Source organism: Ptychodera flava, chromosome 8 (genome assembly GCF_041260155.1).
Source record: "Ptychodera flava strain L36383 chromosome 8, AS_Pfla_20210202, whole genome shotgun sequence".
In the NCBI taxonomy this organism is placed as follows: Eukaryota; Metazoa; Hemichordata; class Enteropneusta; family Ptychoderidae; genus Ptychodera; species Ptychodera flava.
This window is the reverse complement of record NC_091935.1, coordinates 41,190,845-41,218,670: the sequence shown is the minus strand read 5'-3', so window position 1 is coordinate 41,218,670 and position 27,826 is coordinate 41,190,845. Positions and strand designations below refer to the sequence as shown.

The 27,826-nt window shown below is 33.5% G+C and overlaps 1 protein-coding gene across 2 annotated transcripts in view; it reads right to left on the bottom strand.

Annotated features, from left to right (window-relative positions):
• Window positions 1-1,693: 1,693 nt before the first annotated feature.
• Window positions 1,694-27,826, bottom strand: part of LOC139139370 (translation initiation factor eIF2B subunit gamma-like) — a 42,353-nt gene continuing 16,220 nt past the window's right edge. For both annotated transcript variants that reach the window (XM_070708269.1, XM_070708270.1), the window contains exons 9-11: window positions 10,427-10,575; window positions 9,231-9,334; window positions 1,694-3,234 (exon numbers count right to left, since the gene is read on the bottom strand). In XM_070708269.1, the coding sequence (XP_070564370.1) occupies window positions 3,182-3,234; window positions 9,231-9,334; window positions 10,427-10,575 (306 nt within the window). In that variant the 3' untranslated portion in view covers window positions 1,694-3,181. The remainder of the gene's footprint in view (window positions 3,235-9,230; window positions 9,335-10,426; window positions 10,576-27,826) is intronic.

Genomic DNA, 27,826 nt, shown 5'->3' with positions numbered 1-27,826 from the left:
TAATGACTTATGACATCATTTTTATTTGATGTGTGATGATATAAACATTGTCACTGGGATTTGATGTGTGATGATATAAACATTGTCACTGGGATTTGATGTGTGATGATATAAACATTGTCACTGGGATTTGATGTGTGATGATATAAACATTGTCACTGGGATTTGATGTGTGATGATATAAACATTGTCACTGGGATTTGATGTGTGATGATATAAACATTGTCACTGGGATTTGATGTGTGATGATATAAACATTGTCACTAGGATTTGATGTGTGATGATATAAACATTGTCACTGGGATTTGATGTGTGATGATATAAACATTGTCACTGGGATTTGATGTGTGATGATATAAACATTGTCACTGGGATTTGATGTGTGATGATATAAACATTGTCACTGGGATTTGATGTGTGATGATATAAACATTGTCACTGGGATTTGATGTGTGATGATATAAACATTGTCACTAGGATTTGATGTGTGATGATATAAACATTGTCACTAGGATTTGATGTGTGATGATATAAACATTGTCACTGGGATTTGATGTGTGATGATATAAACATTGTCACTGGGATTTGATGTGTGATGATATAAACATTGTCACTGGGATTTGATGTGTGATGATATAAACATTGTCACTAGGATTTGATGTGTGATGATATAAGCATTGTCACTGGATTTGATGTGTGATGATATAAACATTGTCACTGGGATTTGATGTGTGATTGTCACTGGGATTTGATGTGTGATGATATAAACATTGTCACTGGGATTTGATGTGTGATGATATAAACATTGTCACTGGGATTTGATGTGTGATGATATAAACATTGTCACTGGGATTTGATGTGTGATGATATAAACATTGTCACTGGGATTTGATGTGTGATGATATAAACATTGTCACTGGGATTTGATGTGTGATGATATAAACATTGTCACTGGGATTTGATGTGTGATGATATAAACATTGTCACTGGGATTTGATGTGTGATGATATAAACATTGTCACTGGGATTTGATGTGTGATGATATAAACATTGTCACTGGGATTTGATGTGTGATGATATAAACATTGTCACTGGGATTTGATGTGTGATGATATAAACATTGTCACTGGGATTTGATGTGTGATGATATAAACATTGTCACTAGGATTTGATGTGTGATGATATAAACATTGTCACTGGATTTGATGTGTGATGATATAAACATTGTCACTAGGATTTGATATGTGATGATATAAACATTGTCACTGGGATTTGATGTGTGATGATTAAACATTGTCACTAGGATTTGATGTGTGATGATATAAACATTGTCACTGGGATTTGATGTGTGATGATATAAACATTGTCACTGGGATTTGATGTGTGATGATATAAACATTGTCACTGGGATTTGATGTGTGATGATATAAACATTGTCACTGGGATTTGATGTGTGATGATATAAACATTGTCACTGGGATTTGATGTGTGATGATATAAACATTGTCACTGGGATTTTCCCTCCTAATCAAAGAAGTGAGGGGGCGGGGAGTTATCCGCACTGGTTAATGACAGATAACCAATCAAAGACTGATGTGCCTCAACAACAATCTTCAATTGTAATTAAGATTACTGCATAGTTTTAGCTGAAAGTGGAGAGTATGAGAAATAAAATCAAGTTGTAGAATATACATGAATTTTGTAAAATGACTTCAAGTTTATTTTGTGGTGAATGACTTGTTCAGAAACATAAACAAAAACAACAGACTTTCTTCATAATGACAAGTACAATTTAAAAGTGCAAATACTGAACATTTGTGATAAAAAGCAAACCTGCAAAACGGATTTTTTTGTAAACATTAAGTTTAAAGGTCTATGATAGCTTGGCTACCATTAGATCAAATTCAAGGTGCCAGAATTGGACTGGAATGACACACAAAGTTGAAGTGAAACTAGAGAGAGATTTGTTGTACAGGTAATTACATCCATTCATAACCTGGGTACATCACTTTACTGTGATCAGCATGTGCACACATGTACATGTAGCAAAGCCATTTGTATGAAATATGGTCTTCATGAGTAATTAATTTTTCACAATAGTTGTTATTATGAATAACTATTATGTAAATAGCTCTATAGGCAATATCTGGGAGTATACATGCATATAAACATGGGATGAAGCATTTTAACTTTTTTCAAGAATTATGAAAACTAAATACAGAAATAGTAAATTACTGATTGTTCATATTCTACACAGATTTGAATTATAGTTAACTCCCTTGCCAAAATCTGTCTTTAAAACAATGTATGACAGCTTTATTTTTGCAGCAATGCATCTCCCAAAACAAACACTCATTCGTCATTGGTCAATTATAACTGTAATTGACTGTAGAAGATAACACTTTTGTCTGAGAAAGAAGAATTTTTCCAGTCTTTTACTAACAGCACAGCTGAATGCAACTGCAAAATTGTCGGAGAATCACCAATTTGAAAAAAATATGTGTTTGAATTGATGGATTGATCAGTTGAAAATAGTGCTGTTTGTGGTTTCAGGTTTGTTACTAAATATAGTGGAATGCGCATGACATTGGACACTACTGCTTGAATTTCAGACAAAATTTTATTGTTGCATGCGTGGCTGTTGTTGCACCTTGTAGTCTAAGCCATGAATTTAATGTAACTTTTAGTATCCATTGTAACACTAGTGGGTTTCATTTTTATTGTTCTTGAGGAAAATGTGGACAAATGTTAATTTTTGAATATTGATCAAAAAACGAGGTCATTTGCAAACAGCAGTATTTAGACCTTTCTAGTTCATGTATTATATTGATTACAACAAGACACCAGTTGGGATATCAGAGCTTTGAATTTATATATGCTTTTATTTTGATCTAGCTTGCAGCAGTCAGCAAAATAAAAAATTACACAATTGGTAAGAGAAATGTCTTTTCATACCTCTAATTCAAATCAACACTGAGATTAAATTGTACAGTGACTGGTAGACTTCGCATTTCATCATCATCAAGCTACAGCCACAGATAATGTGCCTGCATTCCATCATTACTATTCCAATGACACATAGCTATTGAAATTACCTAAGCTGAAGACAAAATCTCATTCCATTCCATGTTTACAAGTCTAGGATCACTTGGCCAATTCATATTTCATCTGATTCCAATGCTCAGAACTCCATCATTCTGTCACTGTCCACTATTACTTCTGTATTGAATTTGGCTGTGAAAATGATAAAAACAATCTTTAGAAAAATCTAACAAGGAAACAAACATGAAATATGGTATGTGTTAATATGCCAAAATAATTAGTTGTGCAGTCAATACAGTGTTTAAAATCAACAAAATTGTTGCTCAGAATTATAAACTAATATAGTCTACATCCTACTTGACAGTGCAAGTATCCCGGTCTTGAAAAACTCCCATCCCATAATTTTTCAATTACATCAAAATCATGGTTTCATGGCAGTGAAATATGATGATGATTTTTACATTGTTATTGTTACAATATCTATGAAATGTGTGAATGTTTTTGAGTATGTCACTGTGGCTTATGATTTAAAATCTCATTTGATGGGAGACATCTGTTTTACATAATAATAGATCTATCATAAAAAAATACCATCAAGGACACTATGTGCTCACATTCGGTTTGAATTGGTCCATTCAAGAAATATTTAAACCAGAAAAACAAGGATGACAAAAGCAAATAAGGTCTCCAACTTAGGTAATGGAGGTCATCTTTAGGAATATGCATATCAACTTCTATAGCAATGGGACAAGCAGATCCTACATACATAAGCAAATGTCAACAAAAAAAATCAGCCAGAGAAGGCTTGATAAAAAGAAAAAGTGGGAGAGTGAAAAAGTAAAGAGTGGGGGAAGAAATGTACAAAGTATCTGGTAAAAAAGTAATGCTACCTAATCAATCTTCTAGACCCTACCCCCGCCTGAATATCAAATGTTCCACCCCTTGGTATTTAGCATGTTTACTTTAAAAAGCTACAATGCCCAGATGGCAGGAAATGTATTTACAACTTTGGGGATTTTTTAATTAATGCTGTGAGTGCTATCATTGGAATGTAAACACTACTTAAATTAGTTACAGGTAGTGAAATGGCTTCCACTGTGGAGTTATCCTGGAGTTATCCTGGATCAAAGTTTCTCATCAGTTCTTACATGGAAAAGTTGCAAAAATTCATCCACACCGAAAAAATTAACCTCAGCTTTGTTTTCTTGATCAAATTTTACAACAAATTGATACCAAATATGAGCAGCCTTTGAAACTGTATCACAACATATCCTGGGTCGGTGTAGGTCATTTAAGGTCACAAACTGAGAAAATTACCTAAAATATACAAATTTGGGGGTTTCCCACCACTTTGAGCAGAAAATTTATCTAATAACATCCCTTAGGACTTGTATACCAGATTACAAAGCTATCAGACAAGTAATTTTGAAGACAAGTTTTCTTGACCAAAAATGACAAAATTGTCTTAAAAATACACATTAATTTGTATATTTCAGGACAATTTCCACATATCTAACCATTGTCATCCCTGGACATCTGTATACCAAATATAAAAGCTGTCTGTCCAACAACTTTAAAAGAAATTATTTTTTAAGATCAAAAAATGACAAAAATTGACCAATAATGACAAAAATTGCCCCAAAACAGTAATTTTTCCAATTTCGTCGTAATTTCAAAAAATTAGAAGGGTTACATCCTTTCAAATATCCAACCAAAATTTGAGAGCAATTGGGCCAGCAGTTTCAGAGAAGAATAATTTTTACTTAAAATAAGAAAAATGACCAAATAATTCAACAAAAATACAAAATTCAAGATATCTTCACGATACTCATAAAACTTTACAATGTTCACCTAAGGTACTTGCACACAAAGTTTCAAAGCAATCAAAACAGCGGTTCTTGAGTCATTAATTCTTGATCATTTTCACATTTTGTAAGCTCATTTGCATAATTTTGGCAATGCAGACTTCATTTGAACAAAATCCCATCTATAGCCCAGGATACATCCATACACAAATACCAAGCTGAAACGTGCAGCGGTTTGCGTGTTTTTGATGTTGATGGACATACTGTACGTACGTACATACACAAATACATACATACATACATACATACATACATACATACATACATACATACACATACATACATACGCACATACATACATACATACATACATACATACACATATAAATACATACATAAATACATACATACATACATACATACATACATAAACACATCCATACATACATACATACAGACGCCACAGATTTCAGCTTATAAGATAACCTCACATTGGTTTACCAAATGTGAGCTACAAATGCAAATCATTGTCAATATCCCCAAAACCAAACCTCTACCCCTATTGGTTAGTTTAGGATAAGATATGCGCATAAATGAGGGATATGCCACCAATCCCAAAAAATCAACCTCCACCCCTATTGGTTAGTCTGGATAAGATATGGGCATAATTGAAGGTTATGCCACCAATCCCCCAAAATAAAACCTCTACCCCAATTGGTTAGTCTAGGATGAGATATAATTGAGCCAAACGCATAATTAAGGGCTTTGCCACCTACTACTGAAGCTGTAGTTGGTTTTGGTGACTTACATGCAAGGTCAGGTCATCTAAAATTTGGGGGGAAAAAAGTCCCGTACCACCAAATAACCAACAAAAATCAAAGCTCTACCCCTATTGGTTAGCCCAGGATTAGATACTGGCGTAATTACATGAGGTGAAAAAACATCAAAGGTGAATGCCTCTATGACGTGACTTACACAATCAATACCAAAGTTGTCATTGGTGAGATGTGATGAGGGTCAAAAATCATCCAAGGTCATTACAAAGTTTGAAAATAAATTTAGGCTCAATGCTGGTCAATATCCAACAAAAACAAATCTTTGACTCTACTGATCAGTGTAGGATTAGATTTGAGTATAATAGGTGATGTTGAATAATTGTTAAAATGAATGCTGCCATGATACAACCTTATACCAGAACAGCACCTGTTGTAGTTGGTGAGATACATAAAAGTAGGTAAAAGGTCATCAGAGGTCATAAACATGGCTTCAATGACACTTTGATCATATATTGTCAGATGTTGCAGCCAGAGTGAATGTATGAACAATATTTAATAGCTTCTATGGGATTTGAAGACATTTTGATACACCATCCATCCAATACCAAGACGAAGTATGCAATGGTTGGCAACAGTTGCAATGGACACAAACACACATAAAACATAGGGCCAAAGTCCCTGAAGCTACTATAGACATGTATACAAAATTAAGTATTTCCTGACTGTATGAAATCATCTCACTAAGGTCATCCTAGGGACCTGTAAACCAAATATTAAAGCTGTCTGACCAGCGGTTTTGAAAATACAAGCGACCCAACAGTTGACAGAGCTCTGCTGTGTTATGTAGATAATAACTTTTTGTGACACATGTATTGATGAAGGTGGATATCTTTGATAGCTCATTTCAGGATGGCCTGACCAAAAATGGCAAAATTAGCTGCAAAAATACAAAATTGATGATTTCATCATCATTTCAATATATTACATTGAGATAAAGCCTAGGAACCTGTATACCAAATATCAAAGCTATCAGATGAGTAACTTTTGAGAAACAAATATTTTGACCAAAAATGGCAAAAATTGACCCAAAAATACAAAAATTGAAGATTTCATCAAATTTCAATATATCACACTAATACAACCCCCTAGGAACCTGTATACCAAATATCAAAGGCATCAGACAAGTAGTTTTTGAGAAACACATTTTTTGACCAAAACTGGCATAAGCTGCACCAAAAATACAAAATTGCAGATTTCATTATATATTGAATATATCATATTAAGTTCATCTGTAGGAATCTGTATACCAAACATCAAAGCTGTCAGACGAGTGGTTTTGATGAAATAAATTTTTGACCAAAAATGACAAAAAAATTCCTTAAAAATACAGATTTGCATATTTCATCATAATTTGAAGAAATCTAAGTTGAGTTATCCCTAGGGACCTGTATACCAAATAACAAACCTGTCTGACCAGCGGTTATGAAGAAGAAGATTTTTTACCAAAAAAGCCTTTTTTGGCATTAATTTGCATATTTTCAACAATATTAAAAAATTAAAAAAAACAGTTTCTCAAAATCATATTTTCATCTACACAACAAATATCAAATCAGTAAGTACTGTAGTTCTCAAGATATTTGAGTGGACGGACGCCTCACAAACGGACATACATACATACATACATACACACAGACTGACGCCGGACGGATACCCATCCCAATAGCTTCTATAGACTATAGTCTATAGTAGCTAAAAATCGTTTTAACCAGGGATTTGTGTAATGGCCAGATTGATGGACAGACAGACAGCTGGAACCCAATCCATTGGCACCCAAGCTTTGTCAAAGGGGGTGGCGGTGTGGTTAAAGTATAATTAAAGAACTTGCTTAATCATGAACTATCTCTATCTTGTGAGAATAGTGATCTTTCCTGTAGTAATTTTCATAGCTTTGGTATTACCTTGTGTACATTACGTCTATCAGAAGTTTACACACATTTCCAGCAATACAGTCTGTACACATGGACATGGCAAGATAGATCACTGATGGGTGTCTAGTTCATGATGACTTTCATAGCAACAGTTGCTATGAAATGTAGAGAATGCAGAAAACCGCCCTTTGTAACATCATCTTGCCAATGAAATTACATGTATGGTCGGCTGATAAAAATTCCACTGGGAATTCTTTTACTTTGTAACTATCATCTAATCATTAACTCTACTTGTAAGACTTTCTTGCTGCAAAGATTATCATCTCCTTTTTATCTAAATCAAGGACAATAGACTGAATGACAATGTTGTATAATAACTGTTGATAAAATTTGTACTTGGTAATTTATTTTTGGGTATCACTAAACTACATTTGTACACAAGAAGTGAAACAATATCATATTGGATTTTGTGTTATGGTTATTCTACTCCAATCAGTGGTGTAGAGTAACCATGATGTGCAGTATTTTGTGTTATGGTTATTCTACTCCAATCAGTGGTGTAGAGTAACCATGATGTGCAGTATTTTGTGCCTTGGCCACAGATATTTTGACTCAAAATACTTGCAATACTTTTCCGGTCTACTGTTTGTGTTTTTTGAGCCTTTTTGAGCTGATTTTGAATTTCTTCAGCATCACATATTGTGAGAGCAAAACTTTAATATTTTTCCAATAGAGATGACAATGAGATGGCACCCCTTTGAATTTAAAGTGTCGATAAATGCTAGGTAATTTGTTTATCTAATACTGAAATTTGCATGGTCACCCTAGATATTGATTCTTGAATTTGAAATGGAATTATTGAAAGTTGCATTTCAGAAATTTTGAGCAAAAGGTCAGGTCTGGTAATATTGAGATGACTACTGTCTTGACATAACATGGAGCATATCTTGTCCATGACTAGGCTATTACATGTATAGGACTCTGAGATTAGCAATTACTACAAAGCTCAACCAACATACAATCAATCTACATGTATCTCTTATTCCAAACGGAACACATGTGTTGCACAACACTTCTGTACTTTTACGATACAAAAATTTTGCATTTCTTTTAAAATCATAAATATCGACATAGGTCAGTCACTTTGTACATGAAAGGAGTCATGAAAGGTCATAGCTGTATCATGGGGTCAAGTCATTGGTAGTGAGAGGTATAAGCCTGTAATAGAGTCATATCAGGGGTTGATGAAAATCATGCTACAAGGAGGTCAAGTCTTTAATTCTGGAGGGGCATGCATTGTCATAGATGTATGGTGTGGAGTCAGGTCAAGGGTCACTTGTAGGAGACACAGGGTGAAGTCAGTATGCTTTGTTTCGATTGACTTTGTAATGCATGCATTTTTCTTTTTATCGCTGCATTGGATTTTTATATCATTTAAATTTTCACCTCATCTAAGGGTTTAAAAATTAACTTTGAACTGCAATGTGGTACATTTTTATCTTATGACAAGCATTTACTAATACACACAGAACTTGTACAATATGAAATTTTAGAATTTTCTGAAAGGGTACCTGAGCAAATATTCCTGTGAGTCTGAGTGGCAAATTTTAAAATCTGTGCATTCAAGAAATGGATAACAGCTTTGAGAACTAGAGCATAGAAAAATGACAGATACTTACATTTTGCGTCAATAGTCTGAGAGCTACCAACCAAAGAATCTTTGATATCACAATGTTCATTGATGTGTGAATCACTGCAAATCACACTGCCATGAATTGTACATCTGAATAAACAAAGAGAGATTTTCAGTCCTCATTACTGATTACATCGCTGTAATCTAGGATCTGCCTCTCCACTTTGGAAAGTGAAGAATGTATTTGATCTAAATCTGAGTCTAGTTTTGAATGTAAAGGTAATTTAGATATGAGAGAATACACCATGGGAATAATTACATTGCCTTATTCAAGTCAAGGGTAAACACTATGTGATTGATGACAGTCAGAACTGTGACACAACAACTTCTGAAAATGTGTTTTACTCTACTCTATAAAAAAAGGAAAACGTCAAAGAGAAAATCAAGCAAATCAAACATTGTCAAACTAGGATTCTGGCTGTAGAGGTTAAAATGAAATAAGACATGCATCTAGATTTTAGATTTATTCACAACATTGTTTAAATGTATACAATTGTTATTTATAATTTGATTAAATTTCCATTGACTTGCAAATTTTGCAAAGTGTGTGATAATAATCTTTATAGCACTTATTCAGACTTTATGGACTGAGGTAGGTTTAATGATGGAAGAGCAAAAGTGTAAGGGCCAATACTCAGTAGGACTGAGGTTAAATGGTGGAAGAGCCAAATTGTGTGAGGGCCAATACTCAGTGTGGACGGAGGTTGAACGATGGAAGAGCCAAAGTGTGTGAGGGCTAATACTCAGTAGGACTGAGGTTAAATGGTGGAAGAGCCAAATTGTGTGAGGGCCAATACTCAGTGTGGACGGAGGTTGAACGGTGGAAGAGCCAAAGTGTGTGAGGGCTAATACTCAGTAGGACTGAGGTTAAATGGTGGAAGAGCCAAATTGTGTAAGGGCCAATACTCAGTGGGACGGAGGTTGAAAGGTGAAAGAGCCAAAGTGTGCTAGGGCTAATACTCAGTAGGACTGAGGTTAAATGGTGGAAGAGCCAAATTGTGTAAGGGCCAATACTCTGTAGAACTGAGGTCGCAAAACTCGCATCAAGGCTGTAAAGGTTGTATCCTTATTCAATTATAAATATTTAGTGAACATAATGGTCACGAAAGTTTTGGAGATGAAAATTAAGGTGTAAGAAGGACAATTGCATGATGTATTTGAATAATAAGAGTAACTACTAACCCTTCAGCTATTGTCACATGATCCATAACAACAGAGCTGGATATCTTCACTTTGTCTCCAATATTACAATGTTTGCCAATAATTGACTTCTTTATTGAGACTTTATCAGATACACTGGAGCCTTCTCCAATCATACAATCATGGCCAACCTGCAAAATCAAATTACATTCAATTAAATTACAAAGAACCCAGCCATTAATTTGCATCTATGCTATTGTTTCTACAATAAAAGGCCTAACTTCATCTAAATTACAGCTTTATATCCCTGGATGGAAGATGTGTTATTTGTTAGAAAATTGCTCTTGATGAGTAAGATCATAAGGAGAGTTTGGCAACAATTGAAAGTGTGGCAATCTACAGATTATCAGGCTTTAATTCACATACATGGCTTGTACCTTGGATCCTTACTGCTGCTTCAAATGTTTTATACTCTTTGCTAGGTACCTTGACTTCTCAAACTGATTTTGATGGGAAAAATTTTTCCCTTGATCAAAATTTCACAATGTCCTATTTACAGTGAAATGCCGTATGTGCAAAAAAACAAATTTCTACACATTGGTCTGAAATCTGAAGATTTCAGCAATAATACAAAGTAACATTGAATGAGTATACATAATATAGAAGGTGTAATTACAGAAGACATTTTGTATTTTATACAACTATAGATGAATAACAGTACTCAGCATAGCTTAAAAAGCCATTAAGTTAATGACTTAAGATGTTGTATAACCTGTAAGAATATGACAATGAACCATTTCTGAGAATTTGACTAGCTGTCCATGTTTCCATGGTAACCATGAACTACATGGGCAGATGGTTTTTAAAAGTCAAATATTGTAGGGGTTTTTAGCATGTGCAATTGGACACGATGCGTTTGTTGATACAATATTTACAAATGGTTGTATTGTACCTTCACTGGATAAACCCCTAACAGCCTCTTGTAATACCAAATTGCAAGTAAACAAAGAGTTGTGATGGATTAACAAATATAACTCCTTAAATTTACACTGACACAGTTTCAAGTATTTGCAAGATGGAAGACAGATTTTGCAGAATCTTTATCTCATTTTTGAAGTGAATTGAGACTACAAAAAATGTTGTTCTCTTTACCATTAACTTGACATTCTGATTTTGATTGGAAATAAAACAGATCTGAATTAAAGCTTATTCAGACAAATTTTCTTGGTGTTGTCTGTAGCTTGCAGTTCAAGTTATTAATGTCTTTCAGATGTTCATCATAACATTAGCGGTCACCTATTATTGTATTTGCATCGTTCTCGCATGCTTCATTTCAAAAACTGTAATCTCAATTTTAGGACAAATATTTATTTTTGCTCATTAATAAGAGAACTATGACAATGAACAACTATGAACAATTGAAAGCAAGTCTATTTCAGAGAGATCTTGAACAATCCAAGTCCTCTGACATTTATAAATAATAAGCTAGTATAGAGGTTTTAAGACACAGCAGATGGACTGCAATTTGATGGCAAAATGTCTGATTCATTTTAGCATCACATTTATAAACTCATCCCTGAAGAAATTGTAACCTTCACCGTTTTATTCCTCACACAATGGCTAACACTTTGAGAAACAAGTACCCTTTTGTGTCTTTCATCACATATTCAGAAAATCTGATATGTTTAATCATATGACTGGTTAACATTTGAACACTTGTCCAGTCATACATGCATGACACCTTAGACTTTGAAAGGCAACACATTCCTGACAATAACTGAGCATGCAGTAACAGAGTAAACTCATTTCAGCTGAGGCAGTGTAAATGCTTAAAGTGAAAACCAAATAACTGTTTGCCTTTCTTCAAAATGGTAACTTTTCTCTACATGAAATAATTAAAACATTGTTTTGTTGGTTTAAGATACCTATGCAATAAAATTTGTCTAAAATCATGGTGTCTGTTTCGGAAAATCTAAGAAAAAAAAAATTACATAAGTATTTATTTTAGGACAAATATTTATTTTTGCTCATTAATAAGAGAACTATGACAATGAACAATCCTAATTACATAGTAAGTCTTCAAATGATTTAGAATATGCTACAAAAAAACAACAACATGGCTAAGTTGTCATGATTTGAACATTTACTTGTTCATTCTATCCCATGAATAATAAAAATTTACCGAAACTTTTATTTCAATTTCATGTTAACTTACACATGGCAAATCTACATCCACTTGTCCATTTTATCAGATAACTGTAAATAAACTGTGAAAAATTCATATTTTATGACAATAAAACATTGGATTGGAGTAGTTGTCAAAGTCTACACCCTACACAGAGTATTTTGTATTAATTTAATTTTAATTTGTTAACCCAAGATTAAAATATTGGTTGGGTTCACCTTTTAGCTTGTAAGGCAGTCATAAGTTGCATGATAAAGAAATGTTAATATATACAAATGTACGCAAATAACATTTCCTGGCTTCTCTTTTCCCCCAATTTCAAGATTTCCACAGAATTTAACTCCAATATGGCTGGGTCAAATTTTCTGAAAATTTCACATCAAATTCTTTAAATGATAAATAGCAAAACAACTATTTTGCTTGGCAATAAAGTTCTTACATTTTGAATAAGAGCCATTTTAATTTTGCTAATCATGTTTTTAATCACTTTTTTGAGTGTCAGTCTTTCAACCCATGCCATTTTAGAATGAGGAAAGATAATGCACTATAAAATAGTTTTTTTTCTACGTATACTCTTCTTTCAAGCGAAATATTACATTTCAGAAAACAGTGTTAAATTAATTAGAGAAGTGAAATATTCAAGTCTTGACTGTCAATTTTCATATCTCGACTGTCAATTTTCATGTCTTGATTGTCAAAGCCAAAAATATTGTCAATGACACTAATTACTGAAATTTGGTTACATTTGGCAAGCTGCAGTTCGTGTAAGGACAATATGTAATTTCTATGAATAGCTCACAATATTCAAATGGAAAAGTTGGTTGTTTTCAAAATTTGTACATCACAACTTCTTGCAGACTCACAATATGACTACTTCGGTGCAATACTTTTTGTGTATGGTATGTATGCTGCCAAGGTTATAATTCGAGATATGTGCTATAAAGTAATCAGCACAAATGAGGTTAATCCAAGGTACTCGAGTAGATTTTCAAAATAATCTGACCAACAGTTATTGAAATCTTCACCAAGTTTACACTGTTGCTACTAATTAGCATATTTTTAGTAATGATAACTTCATTTGAACAAATACCAATTTATAGTTGAGCATGCATCTACCACCAAATACACAGGTAAAATGTACAGCAATTCGTACGTTTTTGCAATTGGACCTGTGACTTAAAGAATATCATATTTTTTCTGTTAAAACAGGAAAAACTTGTCCCCATTACGAGATATGTACTCCATTACTCCTTTTAAACACAACTTAGTTATAGATATGTCCAAGCTAATTCTTTTGTGGAAAACTGTCAGCTGCACTGGTTAGATATTAACAATAACAAACTTCTATCTTCCAATTTGCTGATATTTACTTATCCCAATTTCATCATCATTTGGAAGTATGATAATCAGATGATCCCTACGAACTAAAAATCAAAATTTGATACCTATCTGACAACTGATTCCTGAAACCAAGACTTTTGACCAAAAATTTGAAAAAGCTCAAAAATACATGACACCAATTTTTTATGCTATTAAACCAAACTATTGCATTGTCCCTACCAACATATGAACCAAATATCAATTTATCTCTCTCATCAATATAAATATTGCAATTTATGAAAAATCATATTTTTTTTCTTATTCTGCTGTCCTTATCTACACGATTCCATTCTGTCATAGCTAACCATCTAAGCATTCAACATATTGAAGCTATACACGTTTGATGTGGAAATTTTTCAGTTATGAGCTCCAAAAGTCAATCATCCAGCAATGCATTTTATGCATTGACAAATGTTATATTTTTCTGGCACAGGGTAAACTTTTCTTGATTCTTCATGAACAATAGATGACATTGACTGATATAAATAACACTGAACCAATGTTTACATTTTGCCCATGTGCACCTGATACATGGAGAGATTTCAACATACAACCATTAACAAAGAAACCCTACAGAGAAAAGTAAACGTTGTTTTTGTTCTGCCTCTAGTACAACTGGAGAATCCCCTTTGGAACATCTTACAAAACCAATTACACAAAGGTGATGACAGTGAGATCAACTTAAGAATTTTCACTGTGGTAAACTTGACTATTCCTTTTCAATCTTCACCCAATTAGGCATCTTCAACTGAGATGCATTGTTAATTGTGTGCACAAAGACATTGGTATGATATGTTTACATAAAGAGATACAAAGGCTAGATGGTAAGAAATGTAAATATGTGAACTACAACCTTGATACAACCTTGATACCTTAAACATTGATAAAATCATGGAATATATTTGATAGGAGACCAAACCTGTTAAAATCACTTTCAACTATGCCTTCTAGTGACTTTTACTGCAGCTCGACATAAAATACAGTTTACAATATCAAATGCTTATGAAATGACCATATCATGTACTCAAAATTCAGGTAGGTATAAAATCGCTAAAAAAGACAACATCTTATCAAATATTTATTAATTGAGTGGAGCTCAACGTAATCTAAATAAATGATTGTACTACCACTCAAAGTAACCTTCATGTCGAATTTCAAACTGGCATTGAAAGTGGTTCTTGTAAAGCCATTTTTTTACCATATACTACAGAGAACAATCTAAAAAAAATATTGCAATTGTTTATCTCATTCTGCTTGACAATATATGTATGTTAACATTTGTAAAGATACGTAAACCAAATTTCAAATCAATGCAGCGAACTGTTTCTGAAAAAAAATATTTTATTCATCAAAAATTGAGAAGAGAAAAACTTCACAAAAATTACAGGATTGAAGATATTCCTATAAAAACTTTTCCTTTTTTTTTACCTCATTTGTATATTTTTGACACTGATATGTTCATTTGAAGGGTGCAACTGTACACCAAATACTAAGATAGTAGGTGCTGTGGTCAGGAATGTTTGATATGGATGGACATACATACTATATACACACAGACAGGTATGCAAATGATATACAAATGAGACTGACTCACCAGAATACCTCTGTTTGGTATATAGACATGTACCAATGTGAGCTAAAAAACAGCTAAAGTTGCCCTAAAAATACAATATTGTACATCTTGTTACAATTCAAACCTATCAAACCTAGGTCAACTCTACAAACCTGTACACTAAATTTCAGAGCTACCGTAGGAGTATTTTTTGCTAAATGCCCTTAAAATATAATATTGCACATTTCATCATACTTTGAAGAAATCAATTCTAGATCATCCCCACAGACCTATATGCTAAATTTCATAGCAACAGCACGCTGGGAAGACTTTTTACTAAAAGCGGCACAAATTGCAAACAGCAAAGATACACATTTTATCATAATTTGAAGAAATCTGCCTCAGATCATCCCAACAGACCTGTTGTACACTAAATTTTAAAGCAATTGGACAGGTGAATTCTGAAAAGTGAATTGTTGACAGACAACGAAAAACAATCAAGCAATCTAATAAGCTCTGTGTAACTGACAATAGAATGATAAAATACAAATTTATTAATTTTATGATTATTTAAAGAAATATGCATAAGATTGTCGGAAAAAATAATGAAGCAAGTCAAGCAAAAGTAATGTACGGCCACAAAATTACAATCTGTAGAATGAATGAGAACATCCCTGGGGACCTAAACACCAAACATCAAGCTATTTGAATTCATCCTCAGGGAGGTATGACAAAAATTTAAAAAAATACAGAAAAAAGCAAAAAACAAAGAGAGCAAAAACAAAAAGTTAAGAGCATTGTATGTTGTTGGATGAGAAATGACTTTTGGCAACTACCTGCTTGATCTACTATGCATCACTTACATCAAAACTACAAATATTAACCCTGTGTGGACACATAGGTACATCCAGTCTAACCCTGAACACATTATTTTCTACACTTTGTGTTCTTTGCTTTTGTATACTCTAACATCTAGTGGTGAATGACTCAATTTCACATCATGCTCCACGCGGTCAGCAGTTTTACAATGATTGCAAATAAGATGGACAACTCATTTTCAGTACTACTTCTTTCCGGATGTAAAGAACTGTATAAGGAAACTCAAAATCCACCGGGATTGAATCAGCTTTAGTTGGAGCTTTACAAGGATTTTGTAACATCATAATGGAAAATTGAAGAATTGTAAAAGGTATGACAGTGGTAACTGTCAGTACCACCACAGCTTGCATTCATCATTCTATCTACAGATAGATATATCATTTACTCACATGGATTCACATAAACTACAGGTCCCTAAGGTCTGTTTTTGGATTTATACATTTATCAAGGATGACTTTAAGAGCTACACATGGACTACATTATGCGCCATTAAAAGCTGTATGTTGTTTTTCTAGAAAACTACCATAAGTACCTTATAATGTGTGTGTATATATATGTGTGTGTGTGTGTGTGTGTGTGTGTGTGTGTGTGTGTGTATATATATATATATATATATATATATATATATATATATATATAATGTGTGTGTATATATATGTGTGTATATCTATCTATCTATCTATCTATCTATCTATCTATCTATCTATCTATCTATCTATCTATCTATCTATCTATCTATCTATATATATATATATATATATATATATATATATATATATATATATATATATATATATATATATATATATATACATATGTGGCCTAAAAAGTGAGTCTACGTTCTAAATTATACTGTGTATAGATTCTACATTTCAAACTGAAACTTCAGTAAAAAATGGATGTGATAATTTTGTGTTTTAACTGTGTTCACCTCTATATTCTCCCCGTTGGATAAACGTTGTCATGGGTATTTCAAAAAAGATTAATTCAGAAAGCATGAAACTTGCAAGGACTGTTCGATCCATTTCAGTTTATATGAATAGTTCACAGTTTAACATATACAGGACAGAGTTCATTAATTTATTTAAGGTCACACTTTTCCATGAGTTCATTTGAGGTTACTTTTGTTTCCATTGTCATCGCTAGGTTCGAATTAGCTCATCTAGTAGGATAAATTTTCTGTATTTAATAGCTTAAAATTTCCCCTGCAGTAAACAATGTAATATAACTGAAGACTTGCCTTTCTTAGAATATCTAAAAATCTTAAGATTCTAAAATATCTTAAATAATTAAATGGTTGTTTGTACCATAAAGTGTCACTGCACAGTTTTTATATACTGTGTAGAGTAAACAATGTAATTGAGAGTTACTTGTTGTATTACTAAGTCAGCCATGCATACAGCCATGTCCTTCATTGCAATATCCTGGATATTTCTAATCAAAGGGTTGCTTGTTCCATACATTACAAATGACAAGATGTTATTCAAATTTCGATGAGAACAAATCCTAAAGTTGACTCCAGATATTTGATCATCTACTATCTGACTATGTCTTTGTAGCGTAGTGTGAAACTTACAGGTACATTGTATGAACCATTATGGCTTTAATTTGAAATATATACAAGCCACATAAGGGCCAAATATATTCAAGCCACATAAGGGCCAAATATATACAAGCCACATAAGGGCCAAATATATACAAGCCACATAAGGGCCAAATATATACAAGCCACATAAGGGCCAAATATATACAAGCCACATAAGGGCCAAATATATACAAGCCACATAAGGGCCAAATATATACAAACCACATGGGGCCACCATAGATCCACTTTGATTTTGTCATAGAAGATCTTTGGTGAAAATTATCTGAAATATCTGGTTCCAGTTATTTGTGGAAACAAATCTGAGCAGAAACATATTGTGGAATCTACAAACTAAATTGGACTACTATCATCAAAAAGATGATTTGATCAAAATGAGAAAACTAGCCTATGTGCAATCTTACTGTTATTTGAATAATTTGAAAATGGTCATCCCAAGGACCTTACAATAGAAATTCGAAAGCTATCAGACAAGTGGTTTCAGACCAGTTTTTAGAGAGAAAGGAGAAAATTTGGCCCCCAAAGATTAGTGATGCATAATTTCATCATAATGTGCAAAGATTAAATAGTTTCCCACATGACCTAATGAGTGTATAATTCAGCTTTCGAATAATTTTTTGACGAGAACAAATATCAGACCAGTCAGTGACACTCTAAAAAATAAAACACACATTACCGATAAAATTTCAACAATACTAACAAACCTACCTTACTCTGAGAAAAATAGGCATCAACATAACATGAACTTATTTGACCTTATCTATATGAAGTGTTCATTTTCCTTCATTTCTACTGATACAATTGCTCAGCATGTACTTGTGTCAGACAAACTTTCACCTTAGTGCAGGCTTATGCCATGATGTGATATGATATCGCAACACTGGCAAGAATCATTGCCACTTCAACAGTCATTTTTTCCAGATTTTTAAAATTAAATTTTACAGATCAATATACTTTTTTGCAAGTTTGTACATTACAGGCTTTGTGACAATTTATAAATACATATCATAGCAATTGATTATTAAGTGGAATAATTTGTGAAATTCACAGGTTTCTTCACTGTGAAATTTAGATTATAAAGACATTGTTTGGTCACTATTCCATTATCAGTTAACAGTAATGTGTTTATACAAGCCATGCATTTTGTCACAATTCAATTCAACTTAATTTGAATATCATAAAGTAGTTTAAATGCTGATGGCACAGCTTGAGTTCCAATTACACAAATTGCATTTATGTTGTCTACTATATTACAAACCACTTGGTTTTATTTTTCAATGGAACAGAAACATGTCACTATTGCAGGCTAATTATGGAACAGAATTCTGAGCTGAACACCAGGAGTCAAAGATGTGGATATGAAGTGAAGCATGTAGCAACCCAACAGAAGATCACAAAAGATATTAGCACGATAGCAACGAGATACCATCTACTGTGAGAGATCATCAGATAAAGGTGGCTCAAATCTGCATGAAACAGTTGCCATGGCTACCATTGTACTGTAGAAGCAGCGGGGTCAAGACGATATGACTGTATTACTGTTTCTGCTGAAATCTCATTCAACTGATCTTAAAATCCAGTTGGCATGGAAACTTACCAGTAATATGATCTCATCGGTAATATACCATTATATAGCAGATTAAAAGACAGCCTACACACAAACTGTGCAGTGTCAAAGCTATAGTTTAACTGTACATTGACAGGTTATCAATATGGTTGCATTGATTGAAGACTAATTCAGTTTTGTTTGATCCCAACACCACCTGTCGTCATAGTCATGCTCTATCAATGATACTTATCAATGAAAAGATCTAAGCCAGAAGGTGAAATACAAGATGGAAAGGGTAAAATATAGTGTTATGAAACAGACTATATGTATCTGCATATTACATTGAATGTTTTACTTATGCTGCAAAATCTAATACTTTAGTAACATGGCAGGACAAGATCTGTACTTTCCTCACAGGGAATATCGCTTAAAAAAATTCTATGCAAAATATACTGCACATATTAAAAGTAGACATGATGGAGGTTCCAGATGTGGTTTTCCAACTGATGGGGAACATACATTACTTTGAAGTCAAACTGACAGTTTTAGTATTTGTGGTTTTATGGGAAAAAATAAAGTGCAAGGATGTTGCTATGGTGTCGTTGAATTTCAAAGTGACGTAGTGTAACCATCATGACCTGTGTCATATCATTGCCAATAGACGTGGCAAACAAGGCATTATTGTATATTGGACCTGGTATGCAATGTGCTATATTGGACCTGGCATGCAATGTGCAATATTGGACATGACATACAATGTGCCATATTGGACTTACAAAATGGCATATGTCTGTTGCATTGCAATATTTTTAGAAATGTAATGTGTCATCTTTTATGTATTACAGGGGAAAATTCAAAATATGACTTTGAGGTGTCAATTCCCTGGAATACAAAAAAGAAAATTTCAAATTACTTGGACATAATCTCTTTGGGATTTAGGTAGGTGCTACAGATATGTAATAACCTCATTCAAATGTAAACTATAGGATAAATTGCCTTGCCACTGCTAGAAACTATGTCAAATTGTGTTTTTATTTTACACAAGAGTGATTTGAATGATTTCATTTAAAGTAAAACCTACTGTAGTGTAATAATCCTGCGTCACATGTGAAAATGGATAATTACCAATACCTGCATCTATCACTGTTGGAAGACTTTATTTGATAAAAAATCACACATAAAATGTGTCATGTACTTGTGAATGTTTTGATACGCATTGATGATTTACAAATTTTGTTGTCATTCAAGAAGATTAATCTGCGGTTATGATAGCTACATCTAAATACATAATATCTTTTTCATTCAGATGGGCAGTAATTCATCAATCAAAAAGATGCTGATGTGTTCCCATGGGAAGGTGTTCACATCTACACCTCAGTGGCCATCTACCGATATGTAAACTTGCGATGCTCCCCTAGGTATTGATACAATTGTCAGCTTTCCATAGGTCCTTGGGTAATTGCAATGCTTCCTTATAAAGGGATTTTAATGACTTGATTAGATGCAGAAAGAAGATTTTCAATTTGGTCTCCTGAGGGCAGTATAACCATGCAGTCAAAGATCAGGCCTAAACCTTATTGCACTGATTCACTATTAATGATCACCCGAACATCTCATACTTTTATCAACATTTAATGAAACACATAACAACACTCATTTTTTCAATACCCGTTTCTCTACATCTCTATCAATTTTGGAAGTTAAATTGGGCCTCTACCATAAGGAATGGTATGAAATATTATTTGTGCTAAGAAATGACATGTAAATCTAGTATATTTCATTTTCACTTAATATGTGACGACTGTTGACTGTATGTTTGCTATCTGAAAACATGCTAAGATGCAGAAACCATGGTAACAGAGCAACTGTTATAACACATGCCTTTTTACCTAGCATTCTTTTCAGTGAATATAGCTATAAAGGCTGTCAATTTACTAAAATTAAGATGATGCTAATTTAAACTTTTTCCAATATTTGCTATGGTGAGGAAGATTTTTGAGCTAAATTATAAATCTGCTTATTGTAATAAAAATCTAAAAACGCTAAAGGAGCATAATATGCAGCCCATTCAAATTGCTATATAAAATATCCAAAGCCTACATGACTTAAGAGTGTTGAAGATAAATTGTACCAAGCTTATGTGGTGGGGTAATTTTACCAGCCCTGACTCTTTTATGTCCTAGGTTTTGTACAATTATACCAGTAGGGCAGATACTAATGGAATAATGTTGATAGAGTAATTCATATTTATTATCCTGTTGCAGTGAATTCATTTATTTTGTTTTCTGAATTGAGATGTCCAATTTATTTTTCTAACAGTTAGACATTACTGTTCATGACCAGATGCTACACTTACTGTGGATTTGTCAACTTTACTTTTGATGTAATCTACCATTGATGTCATTGTTTTATTCTGAAAACATCAATTAGGTCATCCTATACATACTGTATCATCTATGTTTGTGTGCTGTGTAAATTAGCTTTGCCTGCTCTACTTTTCATCATAGTTGGTTTGCTCAAGCTGTATGTCATGTTACAGACTGGTATATGATTATCACAGCTGCATTGCAATTGTGTTGGAATCAGTCCTGCAGAGGTTTGTTGGTTTTGCTGTGTTTCATTTTTTTAGTCTGCTTAGGGAGCTGGTTTTGAATATCAGTACGCTGTGTTAATTGATTTTACCATATGTTGTGTGTCAGTCTGCTAACTTTGAATTGTGGAGCTGACAGCGAGACAGCACAATATGGTTTCTATGTTGTCAATGAAAATAATGAGGAATAGCTCCAGACATGTTTTGTTTTATTCAGCTGAAATCAATTAAACATACTTAAAAAATTGTGACATCAATTATTTCAAAAAGCCTGGACTTAAGAATCAGATAACATTGTGGTTTGGTCTTACTTTTTATGACATACCAGAAGTTGAAATTAATTTTTTTAAGGAAAAGCACAAATGTCAAAAATCCTGATGGCAATGCCCTCTAAAATGAATGACTGAAAACTTGCTGCAATGAAGGATGATGTATATTAGACATGAATAAGGAATTATAGGAATACATTTCAAGGCATGGTTCAGGCGTCAGATTGTCTTGCCAGGAAATTTACTTACTAGATTACCATTTCAATGGAAAATAAAAGGCTATGACACCTTCATAATCCTCTTACAGACTAGAACAAACTCGATCCCGGGATCGAATTCCCTACCTTTAAAGCAACTTTCTATCTGTGTACAGTTAGTCATTCCACACTTGGAATGACTGTGCTCTCTATTATCTTGCAGAACTATCCTACCTTAGTTGCATAACAGTTAGCTTATATTTCAGTCCAGTAAGTTTGCTATTGCCATTGCTTTAAAGAATTACATTTCCCCAAATGCTAATATATAGTTTTGAGGAATACTACACAATTGACAATAGTCACTTAACAAGAAGCATGTACGAGATGTTGATATATGAAGCCTATGGTAGTCTTACATGAATGTGTTTTCTCATTTCAAGAACACAGAAGAAATAATTCTCATTGCATACTTCAAAGACAGTAAATTATTATATTTGTATCAAGACATTATTTCTGACAAGTTCAATATCCACAGGCTGTGTAGGTCTGTGGAGGGGTACATTTAATGTTCTGTTTAATTGATGTACAGCAAACACAACATCAATTAAATGAAAAGTAACTGCTATTAGTCCAAACAGACAACACACTATCAATTCATATTCAGTTTGTGTTGCTATCATATTTCATGACAAATATCAAAAGACTAGCAATGTCTGAATGGGACTAGTAACTATTGGTACCAGGATAATGGCACAATCCCTCTGGGAATTGTGGGTAATGGATAGACAATCCAAAACTCAACAACACTGGCTTTGCCATAATTCCGTAGGATAAGTACATAAATGATTATGACTTTTTGATCCCCAGGAGATTAGATTGTGTTAGGTGATAAGAGGATTACAGAGGTGATGGCATCTGTTTTTCAATGAGATTGATGTGTAGCACAGTGTATACATCTGCTGGCAGATAGATTGGAAGTAAAAACCTACATGTTTTACTATGATATCTGCATCACTGAAGTACTGTGAAAACTGAAGAGATCAGCAATTGTTTACAGACTATCAGGAGATGCAAATCTATTTACCTTGTGAAATATCTTCTTTGTGGTATTTCTCTCGTCAATATGCAGACAACTACAGGGACATTACCAGCTGTATAGAGTTCAGTTGCATGTAAACATCAAGTAATGACACAGCACAAAAAATCCACCTCACATTGTAAATTTATTTCCCAGACTGCTGTATTGATGGTGCATATCGAGTGATCTCATTGGTCCAACCACAGAATATTGACATTCAACCAAGTCGGTACAAGCAAGACGCTTGTACCGCCACCATGATTCAACACATGACAGACATGTATACATAAACGATCAAATTCTTACAACTTTTTCATTATCTACAAATATAAAGTAATTGCAATAGATGTAAGATGGCATTTAGATTTGGAAAATCAGTATTATAGTTTACAGGAAACTTTCACATGTATCACAGTAGAACTTCCTTTGCACTTGTGAGTGGTCAAACAATAAACAAATATAAAACAAATAAAACAATATAGAGACCACTTCTAGGCATTGGTTTGATGACATAACAACTTGAATAGCAGCTTGGGACATGTTTGAAATGCAAGTTCATCAGAATCCTAGTTAAATTTCAACTTGAATGAGTTGGACTGTGAGCTACTTGTAGAAAGTGGATCGTAACAGATAGAAAAACTAAAACAGCTGTTGAAATCATTGTCATTATTAGAAATAGAAAAACTCCCACAACGTTACTGATATGACAGATGACTATAAAGTGTGTGCAACCATTATGCTTGTCAATGTTTATGCATCACATTTGAATAGAAAATAGAAAAGTTATCTCAAAATGTTACCTTCATCAATATGAAATACAAAACACTTTCTTCAATGAACAGACTGAATTCTCAAAATGAAAACAAAAGTTACAGAATTTATGAGTACAATATGAAGCTTTATGTAAGCTGTTTAAAGAGAGATGAACTGTAATCTTGTATTCACAGTAACGTTGCAGAAGGCGTATGGTACCAGTTGTTTTAAAAATAGGTTCAATGACACTAGACTCCCATATTGATCACAATCAAAAGATATTAATATGACAAGTATCTACATAAAAACTTCAATTTTATATTGTTCAATATTTGAACACTGTACCTGGGTTATACTGGGAAGTGAGCTTTGAATAAGGTTGCAGGGTAATGTGTGTATCAGTAGTTTTGTAATGATTCAGAATAAACAAACATGAAAACATCTAGGGAAAACTACACAAATAATTTGATAGCTGATATCTTAAAAGAAATTTTCCAAACAAAGTGGATAAAAATATGGAGAAAAGACAGTTCATACCTCCACTGTAAATTTATTAAAAGACTTTGTGTTTCCAACCACAGTTACAGGGAAAGCTAGCTGAGAATGAATGATAAAAATTGATCCAAATATCAATACACTTGTCAGTCTGCTGCACATAAGCCCTTATTTCCTGTACCATTGCATCATGGGTAATTTGGCCCAAATATGGCATTTCCCATTCATATCAACACTGAAATACATCACTCCTCGATCCATATTTTATACATTCAAGTTTGGTCATAACTCTAAAGAGTATGTTTGAAGTCAATAAAGACAAAAGTGTATATTTTTTTGGCGTGACCACTCTTTTTATCACTGTTACTGAAAAATGCATTTTTTGTAAACAAACAAGTTACAAAATGTGTAATTTTTGTCCAAGAGAAGAAATGCCAAGATGGGTCTTTGAGTACCATCTATGGCATTGTGACTATCAGTTACAGGGTCTCGTTTCTACTGTTTTAAGCCAGGGGTGGCATTTTGGTCAAATTCACCAATTTTATAGGTTTTTTAGACAATCTACTGACTAAAATATTGATGTGACATGTAATGTGTAATGTAAAATCATGTACAGTAACATACCACAGTCAAACAAAGCCATCTGTGGTCACATACACTTATGTTTACTGTTGTGTTGACGGTAGAATCTGTGCAGCACTATTTCCGGGGGTTGGTTCGGCACAGTTTCGTGAGGTTGTAGCTTTTTGTTCAAAAATGAAATAGTGCAATCAAAGTCTGTTGCATGATTGCTAAAATTTCATATGTAATCAGTTGTTGAAATAGACTTGAATCTCCAGTACAATCATTAAACTGCATGTGTTTTCAACCAATTCAGTATTGTGCCATAACACAAAAACATATGTTGCAATCCCCTTCAATTTCAAAAGGGTTATTCTGAAAAACATGTTCTTTCAAACCGCCTATCAATATCTCAGCTCAGGCCCAATGATAGTGCAAGGCAATAAATTGTTGAGTGACACATGTCGAGTTCCAAATATCCAAAGCTCTAAACATCATACTATCCAATCATAATGTGTATATTAAACTCTGGCCACCTACTGGACTCTGATGCTAGATTTTTGCATGATCTCCCTCTCTACAAGGTATTTAAAATGGGCAGAAAGGTGGGTTATCTTTGCATGTTTACAGTGGCAGGAAATTCTTAAAAATCAACAATAGACACAATCGCTATTGGCTAACTATTCCAAACAGTGATATAGGACTGCATCCTTAGTAACCAGACTGGTGTTGCAGACTAGTGTTGCCCAAAACTCATATCCTTAGATCTGCCTTGTATTTTCATCGTATTTTTCAATAATTGTCAAGTTGGCAACCACATTGAATACGCATAATATTACATGTAAGTTGAAATTTTCACAGATAACTGTATTGTTTATGGAAAACTTACATTTTAAAGTTTCCTTTAAGTTTACAGTAATGCAACCCAACTCATCTCTGCTGTACCTCATATCAGCAGCCTTGACGGTCACACTGGCTTTCAGCTGGTGCTGAGTATTTTCATAATCTTTTGCAGTATATTGTCAAGCAGGCAATCATTTCAGCAGTGTATGTTTTTTTCGATCGTTTTACAAATTATGAAAGGTGTGTTATTTCATTCAGTACATGATTGCTGTGTAATGCTATCTGGCATGGAGTGTGGCCAGCTGATTCTGGTTGAGACCACTTTTTCATGGGGTCAATGCGTATGATGTAAATACGGTTAATACGTATTTGCACAAATATTTCTGATATTCAAGATTAAAAAAAACATTGCAGACATATTAAAAAGAATCTCAAGAAAAAGAAATAAGCATTACAGACATTAACATTATCATTAATGTGATAAAATTTGAACATCCCCTTCCGTAATGAGAGGTACCGGAAATGATTTTCACTGCCTAAGGTTCAATCAAATTGCTGGTACCAAACACATCTACCGCCAAATGAGGAATTTGTGGTAGACAGTGCTGCTGTGTAATTGCTTTGAGAACTTGTTACTGAGTTTGCCACAGTAGTTGAACTGATCAAAGGACTGTAGTTGACTCATAATATAACACAAACACAGGCAAGTATACTGTCTGGTACACTTTAGATACAGGCAATTGTATATATTGCTATATCACCCCATCATATCACATTAAATAGCAGCTGAGTCAGAGTCAAGCTGTACTCTTGTCTTTGCCTTGACATTTAATTAAAGTTGAAAAGTGACCAAATTATTTTACCTATGGTCAAATATTTAGAACCAATTACAGGTAGTTTCTTTTTCTTTAAGAAAACCATGGAAACACACAAACCAGTTCCTACTGGCTGACTGGTTTTATTGCTATATCTGAATGATTACAGTGGAATCCTACTATGAAACACCATGTACCATCTATTTGTTGTTTGCTTCAACTGAACTGCAAGTACTGATCCTATAGTAGTTTGAAAAGACTTTAAACAATTACACAAATGTGATAACATTTACATTAATTTCATTATTCATTCTCAGCTGGCTTTCAGTGTAAAATCTTCTTGATAAAGTATATATGCTTTTGTAAGCTTTATTTGTTTGGCTGTTATTTTGACTATTCCGTTGTCAAATGAAGAATCGAATTTCAAAAAATAAATGTTATGGACAAAGTACTTCTTCACAAAATATTCTCAAAAGTATAATGTTTTGTTTCAACCTAAACAAAATTGAACAAGTCATCGTTGATGACACAGTCCCCACTTGTTAATGGGTACTTTGATTACATGTCCTCAGAGAGGATAGAGTCCTCTTCATTAATTAGGTCTGTGATAAAAATACTTTGATACAGATGGCGCTCAATGGCCAAGAATGAGTTCCATGGTGATGAAAACATAAAACCAAAGAAGGCCATCAT